Source organism: Erpetoichthys calabaricus, chromosome 2 (genome assembly GCF_900747795.2).
Source record: "Erpetoichthys calabaricus chromosome 2, fErpCal1.3, whole genome shotgun sequence".
Lineage (NCBI taxonomy): Eukaryota > Metazoa > Chordata > Cladistia > Polypteriformes > Polypteridae > Erpetoichthys > Erpetoichthys calabaricus.
This window is the reverse complement of record NC_041395.2, coordinates 212,267,444-212,280,812: the sequence shown is the minus strand read 5'-3', so window position 1 is coordinate 212,280,812 and position 13,369 is coordinate 212,267,444. Positions and strand designations below refer to the sequence as shown.

The following is a 13,369-nucleotide window of genomic DNA, read 5'->3' as shown; positions in this document are numbered from 1 at the left end:
AAAAGTTAAAAGATGGAAGCTGTTCTGTAATGAATACTTACTCAGTTGAAATAATATAGAAACATGTGAACAATCCTTTTCTCTCTGTACATTACTAATCACCTAAAGAAAACAATGTCATCAAATAAACAGATTATAAATGAATTTAAGTTAACTTTTTTCCATTTTATAGCCGAAAATGTTTTCTGTTTATTTAAGCTACCAATGAATTATCCTTTAGGGAAATTTAATAGATACAGTATGTCACAAATTCATCTTGGCAACATTATAAAAGTAACTTATTTAAAGAAATTATTTTCACTATTGTCACTATGTGCCTAGTATTTATTTACATGTGAAAGTTGAATGAAGCCCATGCTGTGTGTCATTTTATCACTCACATAGAGCAATGTTGCAAGTGCATGCACTTGCTTTAAAGTCACAAATCAGTGTAATGGGAGGCTGACTAATTTCCGAACTGTAAATGGTTAAAATTTGTATAGCAATTTTTATTTAGTCTGAGAAAATCAAACTGGCATAAATATCCATACAGCACCTTAGGACTGTTTTAGAGTAAGCCACATTCTTACTGTAAATGATATGAGAAAACATGTATCATATACTAGAAAATGCAACTTCTTTAATAAAGCCTTCCTCCAAGATAAACTTTTCCAGTGCTGAGTTGCTGTGCACCAGTTGTCATTGAGTTTACTGTTCAGTGTGTATATAAAATGTGTATTCTTTGTAACAAAGTGTTTAAATAAAACAGGTATTGGTTACACCAAATTCTTTTCGCTTCTATTTGATTTTCAGCCTGACTAAGTGCTAAAAACCTGTTGAATCTTTAGGTTGGGTTGTGTCAAATATACAAATAAATTTTGCTTGTTTTCCTACCACAGACAATGAAATTCTGACTTGTTTAAAAATTGATTTACTTCTCAGAAAAAACAGCATAGGAGAGAGAATTTCTTAGGGTTCTGCATCTTTTAGTATATATTCTTTACTCCAGAACTAAGCACAGAATATTTTGCTGTTACTTTGGAATTCAGTTGCTTTACTTGGTTGAAGGTATGGAACAAAATTGATATCCTTTTAATATAATACTACCCCTACTTTTATTCTGCTGTAGAAGTATGGAAGGAAAATGTTAATTTTAACTGAATGCCAAGTTATGGTTCTATCCCTTGCTTATGTAGCATTGGTTAGCTTATTTTGCCAATAATACTACTTCCCAAGAAGTCTTGTTTGACCTGTTTCACTGTAAATAAAAAAAAAGTATTTGTTTCTGTGTTTTAGGAATTACTTTGTTCTTGATGGTAGAGAAATAGAAATTTAAAGTTGACATTTTAAATGTTTATTCTTGTTACCCATTTAAAGTTACATTCCTTCCCTTGCCCACTCTTACAAGAAAAACGTAGTTCTGCCTTATCAAGTGACACCAGAGTATTATTCCTTTATCTATCTGTAGGAAACTGTAGTAAAGCAATTGATTTATAATTTCCTTAGCAGATGAGTTAACATCAGACTGAAGAGTGTTAAATCATTTTTCATGTGACTTCTGGAGAGCCATGGGGTATATATTTAATATATAAAATTATGTATGTATAGAATGAAATTCAGATTGACTTGTTAAGCATGCTGGAAGTAAAATACTCTGCTTGGTAAATAATTCTTCAGGTTTAGAGAAATGAGCATTAGTTTGTTAATTCATGCAACTCATGTTCATTGACAAGAAGATTTACTAATGGTGTTAATTATTTCAGAGAAATGTAGAGTGAGGCACTGGAATTGAGGACAATATACATCCTTGTCGAGATGTGCATTTAATGCATTTTATTTGAGTGTTTAGCTTTATTTATTTATGTGTCTGTCCATTTTTTCAAACCACTTAACCAGTTCAAAGCTGACAGTGTTGAGCACAAGGTGGGTACCAAACACAGATATGACACCAGTACACAGAGCACACTAACACGCACTTCCACACTGAACACATTCTTGTTCATGGTGTTGTAGAGTGGTGACATGTTGCTTGTTGGCTGGATGTTCAAATAAGAATTTCACTGTTCTCTGAACACATGACAGTCCTATACTACTACACTTGTCCAGTTTAGAGGCACTAATTAAACTAATGTCTGTGTCTTTGGGATGTGGGAAGAAAACCAATGTACCAAAAAAACCCCAAAACATGCAGAAATTGCAGACATGGAGAAAATGTGCTAACCACTGCACAATCCCTATTATTATGTTTATTATAGCGTATAATTATTGTTAAGCCGAGATGATAAGTAGGGTGATACTGAATAATGTTATTTGTATTATTTTATTATTCATATGCTTTTTAAGAAATGTGTAACTTTCAATTCTTGTCATTTTGTTTTAGTAATGTTAAATTCCTGATTTAGATTAAATGTTTTTGTTCATCAGAAAAAAATTAAAATGTTTAGCTTGAGTTTGTTTTGGCAAATATGTTACCATTGTTTTGGATTTCTGATCTACAATTCATAGTCAAGTGGCATTTCTTCCCTAAGCTGACTGTTAGAACTTTACAGTATACATTTAAACAGTGCTGACCGTATTCTGTGTCATTGTGGGTATAAACTGTAGTTTAACACAACACATTAATTGAAGTATCTTCAAAAAGATATTTGATGAAGGCTCTGTGCTTTTATTACATAAAGTAAGCATAAATTGCACAAACTCCTGTTTATTTCTGTCATGTTATTATTTCCTTTTCATAGGGTCACAGCACCACAACAACCTATCTTTTCCCCCAGTGTCCACACATCCAGGTAAGCAAATGTCAGATGACTCCATTTTGAGTTTTTGTATCTCTCTTTACCTTTCTTGACTGCCTCATAGACTAAAATGACTTACAGTAGTCTCAACTATGTTTTCTGCTTTACAAAACAGTATGCAATTCATTTGATTATGTAAAATATACAAAAGATGCTCTTTACCATTAACTCCCTTCAGTTTCTTTTAATAATTTTCTGTGTGCTTGAGTTGTCATTAGAAATGCAGCAAATAAGCAGTTGTTATGACATGACCTGTTTTACCTTTCTTAACTATGTGTAGGCCCAGAGTTCTGGTGCTCGATTGCCTACTTTGAGATGGATGTTCAAGTGGGTGAGATGTTCAAGGTGCCGGCCAGCTGCCCAGTAGTCACTGTGGATGGTTATGTGGACCCTTCTGGTGGAGACCGTTTCTGTTTGGGACAGCTTTCCAATGTGCACAGGACTGATGCCAGTGAAAGAGCCAGGTGTGTTCATCAGTATATAAGCTTATTTTTTCTTCCAGCTGCTATGGGAACTTTCCTAAGACAATGGGCCTCATTTATAGTGGTGTTGGTCAATCCGATATATCAGAAGTACTAACTAATTGAGTGCCTTTCTGTATACAATATTTGTTTTTGTTTTTTTTTTTACACCAGGGGCTAATAATATACTCTGGAATACACTAGATACAATTGGCCATGAGTAAAACATTCCTGCTTTTTCTAGTGACTTACTTTGGCTTTTGTTGATGTTCATTGCAAAACACAGTTTTATAGGAAACTGTATTTGTTTGTATTAAAACAGATAATTAGTAGGAAGAATGGAAATTTTGAGAATAATTATGATTTCACCCTATATCACATCCTGTATAAATGGTAACTTCAGTCAGATTTGAGTGTTAGGCCTCCTTTTCAGGGGCTCAAAAGTATTTGGACAAACTAAGATAATCATAAATATAATAATAATTTTCATATTTGGTTAAAAACCCTTTATAGACAGTGACTGCCTCAAGTCTATAACCAATGGCTATCTCCAAGAACTGTCCAAATACTTACAGATCTAACTGTATAAGGGAAAAAGTGAGTCTCAACACCAGATTATCTTTATAGAATGATGGCTGGCTGTCTGAAAAATTTTGCTGGGATACTTAATTTACCCCTTGTTCCAATAATGCAGCTTGGGTGTAAAAGCAAGAAGTTTATTTTTGTATTTTTTATTTTAGTAAAACATGTCTTTGCATCTTAAATCCAAGTTTCAATATGTGCCTGCCTTTTTCAATATGTTGACAGGAATAGTGTAATCACATGACCTTAATTGGTAGTGTGAATCTGGTTTTGCTTCTTATCTGCCTTTTAGTAACTCCTAAGCTGTAAAATGCAGGCATACATGTATGGTTTAGGTGTCATTATTAGTGAAGGATGTTGCTCGCTGTCAAATATTACTAACATGTATTCTAACATCTATGGAATGGTTGTAAAGCTAGGTGTTAGATTTGAATGAATATAATGGAGAAAAGGGGCCTTGTTCCAAAAATTGGAAATTTAATGGATCTTCCTATGTATGCTTGGCACACTGCTATGCTTGAAGACCATTTATATTTAAATATATAATATGCCTTTACTTCCATATAGTAGAAACTTAAATACTTTTACAGTGAGAATAATTTGAGTGGAAAACTTAATTGTTTCAATGCATACATTATAAAAAATTCACTACTTATAAGGAATATACAGTAATCCCTCCTCGATCGTGGGGGTTGCGTTCCAGAACCCCCCGCGAAAGGTGAAAATCCGCGAAGTAGAAACCATATGTTTATATGGTTATTTTTATATTGTCATGCTTGGGTCACAGATTTGCACAGAAACACAGGAAGTTGTAGAGAGACAGGAACTTTATTCAAACACTGCAAACAAATATTTGTCTCTTTTTCAAAAGTTTAAACTGTGCTCCATGACAAGACAGAGATGACAGTTCTGTCTCACAATTAAAAGAATGCAAACATATCTTCCTCTTCAAAGGAGTACGCGTCAGGAGCAGAGAATGTCAGAGAGAGAGAGAAAAGCAAACAAATCAATAGGGCTGTTTGGCTTTTAAGTATGCGAAGCACCGCGGCACAAAGCAGTTGCAATTAAGGCAGCAGCTCACACCCCCTCCGTCAGGACCAGAGAATGTCAGAGAGAGAGAGAGAGACAGAGAAAAACAAACAATCAAAAATCAATGCGTGCCCTTCGAGCTTTTAAGTATGCGAAGCACCGTGCAGCATGTCACTTCACGAAGCAGCTGCACAGAAGGGAGCAACGTGAAGGTAATCTTTCAGCATTTTTAGACGAGCGTCCATATCGTCTAGGTGTGTGAACAGCCCCCCCTGCTCACACCCCCTCCGTCAGGAGCAGAGAATGTCAGAGCGAGAGAGAGAGAGAAAAGTAAGCTGGGTAGCTTCTCAGTCATCTGCCAATAGCGTCCCTTGTATGAAATCAACTGTGCAAACCAACTGAGGAAGCATGTACCAGAAATTAAAAGACCCATTGTCCGCAGAAATCCGCGAACCAGCAAAAAATCTGCGATATATATTTAAATATGCTTACATATAAAATCCGCAATAGAGTGAAGCCGCAAAAGTCAAAGCGCGATATAGCGAGGGATTACTGTACTGTGTAATAGAGGCAGAGACGCACATGCTTAAAACAGCCCTAATTTGTAAAGCTCTGTATTTTATATTGTGCTGTACTTAGAAGTTTTTGTAGATATGAAAATATTGTATCTGAGGCATGTGCTAGACATTCTACAAAAAAAGTTTTTTTGTATTTCTCCTGTCTCATAGGTTACACATTGGGAAGGGGGTGCAGCTGGAGTGCCGGGGAGAGGGTGATGTGTGGATGCGCTGTCTCAGTGATCATGCTGTTTTTGTTCAGAGTTATTATCTTGACCGAGAGGCTGGCAGGGCACCAGGAGATGCTGTACACAAGATCTACCCAGGAGCCTATATTAAGGTGAGCCCATACGTTAAAGGTCAGCTGTACTACATACAGTCTTTGAAAAATTAAATCAAACATCATGCAGTATGTTTAGATCAGTATATCAGATTTTTTTATGTTAATAATTATCAGAAAATATATTACAGACCAGTAACGGCGCACTGCACAATAATGGGCAGTGAATACACTTGACTTGAGCGTTCATAGTTTTCATACTCTTTCTCTGTATATTTAGCAATCATTTGCTCAGAGGTTGATGCGCTTGCTGCTTCCTGAGCAGCTATTCTTTTCTCCACCATAGCGGCCCGCTTCTTCTCTTCTTTCCTCGACATCTTTTCACATTAAAACTGATTAAGTCAGTGTTTGTGTTGCAATTATTTAGTACGTTTTCCTTCATTTTTCATGGCGAAGGTGGTAGGGATGAGAACGGCGCCCATATGCATGCGCCGCCCTGCTTGCTGCTGCCGAGAGTTGATTCTACAATAAAATAAAATGAAAATAACGAGAGGAATAACCTTGGAGGTCAAGGATTTGTGGGGCGCCTGCGCAATACGTCTTTTGCGTCCACGACCCATGGCCGGATGTCCCTGCGTCCATCCGGTTTACCATTCTCGGTTAGTAATGTGGATACTGAACACCTAGATGTTTTCTTTGGCCACGATATTATGTATTTCCTACCAAACCAACATGCCTCATGTGAAGTTGCCCTAATGTGTTCCATTCCATTTGTATACCACTGTCCTTCTGGTAATGTAACTCATTTATTGTTGTTATTGACTGAGCTTAATGCCTTTCTTCAAGAAGACTAAGATCAGAATATAGTACAATTTTTACATTGTTCATTATTTACAGGTGAAGAGTCAAATTAAGTGACTCACTGAGGGTCACATAATGAGTCAGGATGTGGGAATTAAACTTGACAGACTTGTGGTTTAAGTTCCAGAGCTTTAGCCAATATAAGACAGAGAAAATTCTCTTGTGCTGATTAATGTTACTTTTCACTAGAACTGCCAATATCTTAGATATTTGGAGCTGTATTCCATTTATATTTATTTATTTAATTCATATTGAATAGTCTAGACTGCATATGTTTTAAAGTAACAACAGTTTAGTTTAAAACATCTTATGTTTACCAAAGTTCTGAACATTAAAATAAAGGTAAAAAGAACTGCATTCTAAGGATAAAATTAGACAAGAGATGTAAAACATAAAGCACAATAGTAAATAAATAAAAATTTTAAATGAACCAAATTTAATTAAAAGCCGAAGAGAAAAGATATGTTTTCTGCATGGATTTAAAAATGCCCACTTTTGGTGCAGACTTGACATAAGCAGGTATATTGTTCCAAAGCATAGAAGCAGCTGTTGCATAAGCTCCACTAATCAGAGGATCCAAGTTCATGAGATGGAATATAACAATGTAAAACACTGGAAAGTTAGGAAGGTACTAATCCTTTTGGGCACTTAAAAACAAACAATAGCAATTCAAAATCAACCCTGTAATACCAGTAAAGGGTGGCTAATGTTGGGGAAATATGGTCATACTTACATGTGCCTGTTAAAAGTCTAGCTGCAGCGTTTTGGACCAGTTGTAAATGAGAGAGAGCTTGCTGGATAAATCTAGTCTATTATGAACTACAGTAATATGGTTACAAAGAAATAAAGGCATGAGTCATATTTTCAAAATCAGTAACAGACGAAAGGGACTTGATCTTGGCTAATAGTCGTAGTTGGAAAAAACAGGCCTTAACAACAGAATTTATGGTTTATCTAATTTGAGGTCACAGTTAAATATCACACCTACCTATCTCTTACATATTTCTCTTCTGGTTCGTCCTGCTTCCACTTCAAAACCGGTGCCGCCCACACGCAGCCGACACAGCATTTCTTGATTCCTATTCGTCCTCTTCCAAACCCTTCCCCACGCTGCCTGTGGCTAGGAGTGGGCGGTATGACCAAAATTCTATATCACGGTATTTTTCTAAATTATCCCGGTTTCACGGTATTCGACGGTATTTTTTTCCCCATGCATGAGTGGATGTTAACCACATTTTCCACTGCAATTACTGGCTAAGAATAACCTATTCCACTGTCAAGAGTATTGTACACTGTACAAAAAAACATTTTAATGTGCACACAATTATTAATACAGTTTTGCATTGCCCCATAAAGTGATAGTTTTCAAGGGGGTGGCACTAATGGAGAAGGTATCACATTGCATGACAGATGCAGTCAAAATATAGAACCTTTTTATTGAAAAAATTTTGCAAAAACAAACTATAATTTTGACAACATATTTTCAACCATACAAAGAGGCATTTAGACTTAGTAAAATATCCAGAAGTGCTTGTCAAAAATTGTATTGCACCGAATATGTCTTAGAAAAGGAATAAACAGTAAATATTTTTTGTAAACCAACTACACTTTCTGTTAATGTTAACAATCTCTGTCCACTGACACGTTAAAGTGACTTTTTAAACAACTTTATCATCATTAAACTGCATAATATTTAAACTAATAAATAATAACAATAAAATAAATAATAGTTTTATTACTGATAGTTGCACTATTACTTCAAGACTTCAAGCTCAGGTGCATTACACAGTATTCACCAAATTAAAATAAAATTCATTTTTTCATCATTTAGGCAAACTGCATTAATATGGACCTTGCTTCAAGCTAAGCTATACTGGGAAGAAAAAAACAAACTATATGTCGAGAACAAAGTCAACATTTCCACTTTATTCTCGCCGTTTATGTCGAGATTAAAGTCGACATTTCCACTTTATTCTCATAGTTTACTTCATAATTAAAGTAGAATGTCGTAAACTAAACTTCTTCCTAAAATCAATATTTAATCAATTACTTAATTTACCCCGTCATAAATTAATGCAGCACATTAAATGCTTTGTGTTACGTTCCCCGACCCAGTGGTTAATCACTACGCTTCTTAAACTGACTTCCTCCGCACTAAGAGAAGACAGTGATCACCGTACAGAATCCATTCACTTCATGATATTCCTGCTTTCTGAAAATTTAGAATGCTAAGATAAATACTTGATATCATTTTCATGATGAAATGCATTAAAGCAGGTATTACACATGCACGGTAGTGAGGCGGTAGTGCTGCTCCCTCGCAGTAAGGGGTCCCCAGGTGTATGTTCAGTGTAGAGAACTTTATGGCAGGTGTGACGAGGCTCCAAAAAACTGGATGTATGAATAGCTATCGCACAGGTTTAACTTAAATATTGTGTAAATGTTGGGTTTGTGATCTGCTGGTCGGAGACACGAACACAGAATTCAATGCATGTTCTTCTGAGCGGGCTATCTTTATTGCATGCATGCTGTCTCTATCTGATGTAGGCTACAAAAACCCCAGTTCCTATCCTTCCTTTTTCTTTCACCACATAACCAATCACCTCACGATAAACGTCTTTGTGAAATTAAAACTAGTTATAAACTTAGCGCACGGAGTGTTCAGAACTTTAAAAATATCTTCGTTATACATGTTTAATTATGCCATCCATTCAGAGTTGCGCCCATCTCTGAACGAGTCGCCAGCACATCGAAGGATGAATACAAGCAAAACATACACTAGTAGGATCAATATAGCACAACAAAACCCCACATCCTACATGACTTTGAAAGGAAACTGAAGCGCCGAGTAAACCCACCAGAAAAACATGCAAATGCAAGGCAGGCACGCCGCCGTGCCCCCATATGATTAATGCATGCTTTAATGCATTTCACCATGAAAATTATATTAAGTATTTATTTTAGCATTCTAAATGTTCAGAGAGAAGGAAGATCATGAAGTGAATGTATTCTGTGCGGCGATCACTGCCGGCGCCTCCTCTTAGTGCAAGAAGAAGTCAGTTTAAGAATCACTTAACACAAAGCATTTAATGTGCTATATAACATATGACGGGGTTTGAGAAAATCTAGTAAATTAAATATTCATTTTACAATGAAGTTTAGTTTACGATGTTCTACTTTAATGACAAATTACGAGAATAAAGTCAACATGTCGACTTTAATCTTGACATAAACGGCGAGAATAAAGTCAACATGTCGTCACACTATTACACAGTACCCAGGTACATTACACTGTATTGAAAACAAATAAAACAAGTACAACTTGGCTTGCAGTATTATCCAGTAGTATAGAAACAGTATTTACACATCTGACCTTTTAAAACTAAAGTATCTCCAGGCTCTCTGTCCATTTTCACCGCGCAGCATTGCTATGCTACTGCCCACTATTTGGTGGTGTAGCAGTGAAAAAGAGCCCTAGTGCAACAAATCTGTGTTTAGCGGTGTAGCAGTGAAAAAGGTCCCCACTTGAACAATTTCCCGCTGCGCCACGTTCCGAACGTCGTTTAGGCAATTTAAACCGGTGTTGCGGTATAAGAATAATCCATATCATAAAAAAAATAAAAAACGGTTTTCGGTATGAACCGGTATACCGCCCAGCACTACCTGTGGCTCTTCTTCAAAACCGGTCACGCCCACACGCAGCTGACACGGCATTTCGCGATTCCTATTCGTCCTCCTCCAAACCCTTCCCCACATTCTTCCAGTGTGATTCCTGCAACAAAACTTTTCGAACGTAAACCTCACTTGCTAAACACAAGAAAAGGCATTCTTCCCAACAACTATGAGTGCCAGAACTGCAATAAGAAGTTCACTACACAGGATTGTCTGACTAAACACAACAAAACTCATTCACAACTCTTGCAATACGACATCTGCAATGCGACCTGCGCAAAGCAACGTTTCCAAACCAACGCAGTCTCAGCAGACATACACACAATCCTCTTCCCGTTACCACAGGTACTTCTTCACCTAATTCCTGTCTTCCCGTCCAAGAGTACAACATTAGGACTCCAGACCAGCAGTGCAAACACTGTCATGCACTATACTATCCTGCTGAGCGTAATACATCCAACAAGTACTCGAGGTGCTGCCACAACGGTAAAGTAGCTTTACCACCTTTGCAGGAGCCACCTGTGTCTTTACAACAGCTTCTTACACAGCAGACATCAGAAGCTAAAAATTATCATGAACACATTCGAGAATACAACTCTTCTCTAGCGTTTGCTTCCATGGGTGCACAGATAACTCAACCTCCTGGCCACGGACCATACTGTTTTAAAATACATGGGCAAATTTATCACCGAATCTCTCCACTATACGCTAACACTTCTAACTCTCCAGGATATGGACAGTTGTATGTTTTTGACACAGCGCAAGCTACTGAAGTACGCTTACAAAATAAAGCAAACTCTGCATGCAGTGAAAATATACTTCTCCAGCTAGATTCTATGCTCAGAACCATCAACCCCTTCGCTAAATCTTACAAACACATGAATGAATTCAATCAGTCCAATACAACAGCATCTGTACGAATGGCTTTCAAGGAAAACCCTAGGCAGGATTTATGACAATACAATGCCTCGACGTGTCACACCGATGTTGCAGTGATTTTCGTCGGAGAAGATGGCGAACCGCCTGCCTAAAGGGACATTTGCATCTATCCCATAGGCAACTCCTGTAAACAGATTTCCACGCACAATATGAATTGCGATCCTATGGTTTACCCACTTTTATTCCCTTACGGAGACATTGGCTGGCACAAAGATTTACAACATGTTCCCGATAAAAGAACCGGCAAGTGAATAAGGCTTACTCAATGCCAATTTTACGCGTACAGATTAGCAATGAGGAATACATTTAGTAAACTATTCCAGCAGTACGTCGTAGATGCGTATGTTAAAACAAAGGGCGTGCGTCCCAACTATCTCAGATTACATCAACAAGATCTGCGCGTGGAACAATACAAAGGACTATCAGACGCACTGCAAGCAAACGCTGAAAATAACGTACGTTTAGGCAAAAGGATCATATTACCGTGCACATTTCCAGGAAGTCCAAGATACATGCAACAAAACTATCAGGATGCCATGGCCATAGTACGTAAATTTGGAAAGCCTGATTTATTTATTACTTTCACATGTAATCCTGCTTGGCCAGAAATTCTACATGCACTGTCGGATACCCAAAGACCAGAGCACAGACCTGATATTGTACTACGAGTAGATCTTTCGACTCAATATTTGTCGTCTCCACCAAAACACCTATTCACAACTGCGTCTTTCAAGAAGTACTGTATTTATTTCTTCTTGATTTCTGAATTCCTTTCTCACCGTTTTCCGTTCCTATTCTTTCACCGCTGTATGCTATGGCGGGCTTCGGCTAGTTTAATGTAATTTAGTAAGCCAAAATTAGAAAAATTACAATCAGAGGCACTGTGGGGGTCAGAGAGCTTCAAAATCTTAGCTTTCCTCAAATCAAGAACATTTAACGTTATACAAGATTTTATATCTTGTACACAGTCAAATAAGGACTTAAGGAAATGACTGCTTTTCAATGATAAATAGATTTGTGTGTCATCAGCATGACAGCAGAATGAGATACTACATTTTTTAATGACCCTAAGAGGAGTAAATACAGTGAAAGTAACATGGGACCCCCGAATAAATGCTTGGGAGATGCCACAAGTGAAAAGAGCTGAAGAGGAGGAGCAGTCCCCAAGGTGTATAGAAACATTTCTGTCCATCAGATATGACCTGAACTAAGCAAGAACAGTAGCTTATTTGCTAATACCCTGATCAAGATGGATAGTAAGAATATCATGGTCCACCATGTTAAAATCTGCAGTAAGGTCTAGAAGCATAAGGAGAGCAGAATCCCCAGAATCAACTATTAGTAAGAGGTTTACTGTGATGAGCTTTAAAATCAGACTGGAATATTTCACCAATACCATTTATCTCTAGAAAGATCTGGAGTTTCAGAAGAACAGCTTTCTTAGGCAGGACCTTAAAGAGAAATGGCAATATAGATATAGACCTGAAATATGAAAGTACTGTAGAATCCATATTTGGCTTTTTAATCAAATGGCACAACAACATGTTTAAAATAAGCTGGAACAGACAGGTCAGGCATTGATATCAGTCAACATAATAAGTTCAGCAATGTCAAATTCAGTACCTGTTTAAGAAGCCAACAGGAGGCAGTATCAGAAGAACAATTTGTAGATTTAATTTGACCAATAATTTCTGCAAGGTAGGAGAGAGACAGCAGCTCAGCCTGAGTCAGTACAGTAGAGTAAGTTCAAGGGGCTGACTGGTAAGGAGCAGGTGGTGCAGTGTGATCTCTGATAACAGCAGTCTTTTCTTTAAAGAAACTAAGAACATTTCAAAAGTTGACAGGAATACATTATGGCATGCAGAAACAGGATTAGTAACAGTATTAATGAGGTTAAACAAAACTCCTTGTTAATGACAATTAATAATAATACCTGAGAAGTATTAGTCCTAGCATTCTTGACAGCATTCTGGTAATTTAACAGACAATCACTAAAGATATCGTAAGACACCTGAAGCTTACCTTTTTGACATATATACTCAGCTCTAATGCATACTCATTTTGGGGCCTTTGTGGCCCATTTAACCATGGTTTGGAGTTAGTTTTAGCGCACCAAGTCTTCAGTGGAGCAGTTTAAAATACTGGAGCAATTGGAATTAAAATGATAAAAGTCCTTAGCATTAAGGTGAGTGAGGTGCCTGTTTTAAACCATAG

The 13,369-nt window shown here is 37.1% G+C and overlaps 1 protein-coding gene across 5 annotated transcripts in view; it reads left to right on the top strand.

Moving 5' to 3' along the window:
* The window catches only part of smad10a (SMAD family member 10a), a 104,366-nt gene that overhangs the window by 79,411 nt on the left and 11,586 nt on the right, over nucleotides 1-13,369 (top strand). For all 5 annotated transcript variants that reach the window (XM_051923074.1, XM_051923073.1, XM_051923072.1 and 2 more), the window contains 3 exons: nucleotides 2,718-2,768; nucleotides 3,055-3,238; nucleotides 5,575-5,743. In XM_051923074.1, the coding sequence (XP_051779034.1) occupies nucleotides 2,718-2,768; nucleotides 3,055-3,238; nucleotides 5,575-5,743 (404 nt within the window). The remainder of the gene's footprint in view (nucleotides 1-2,717; nucleotides 2,769-3,054; nucleotides 3,239-5,574; nucleotides 5,744-13,369) is intronic.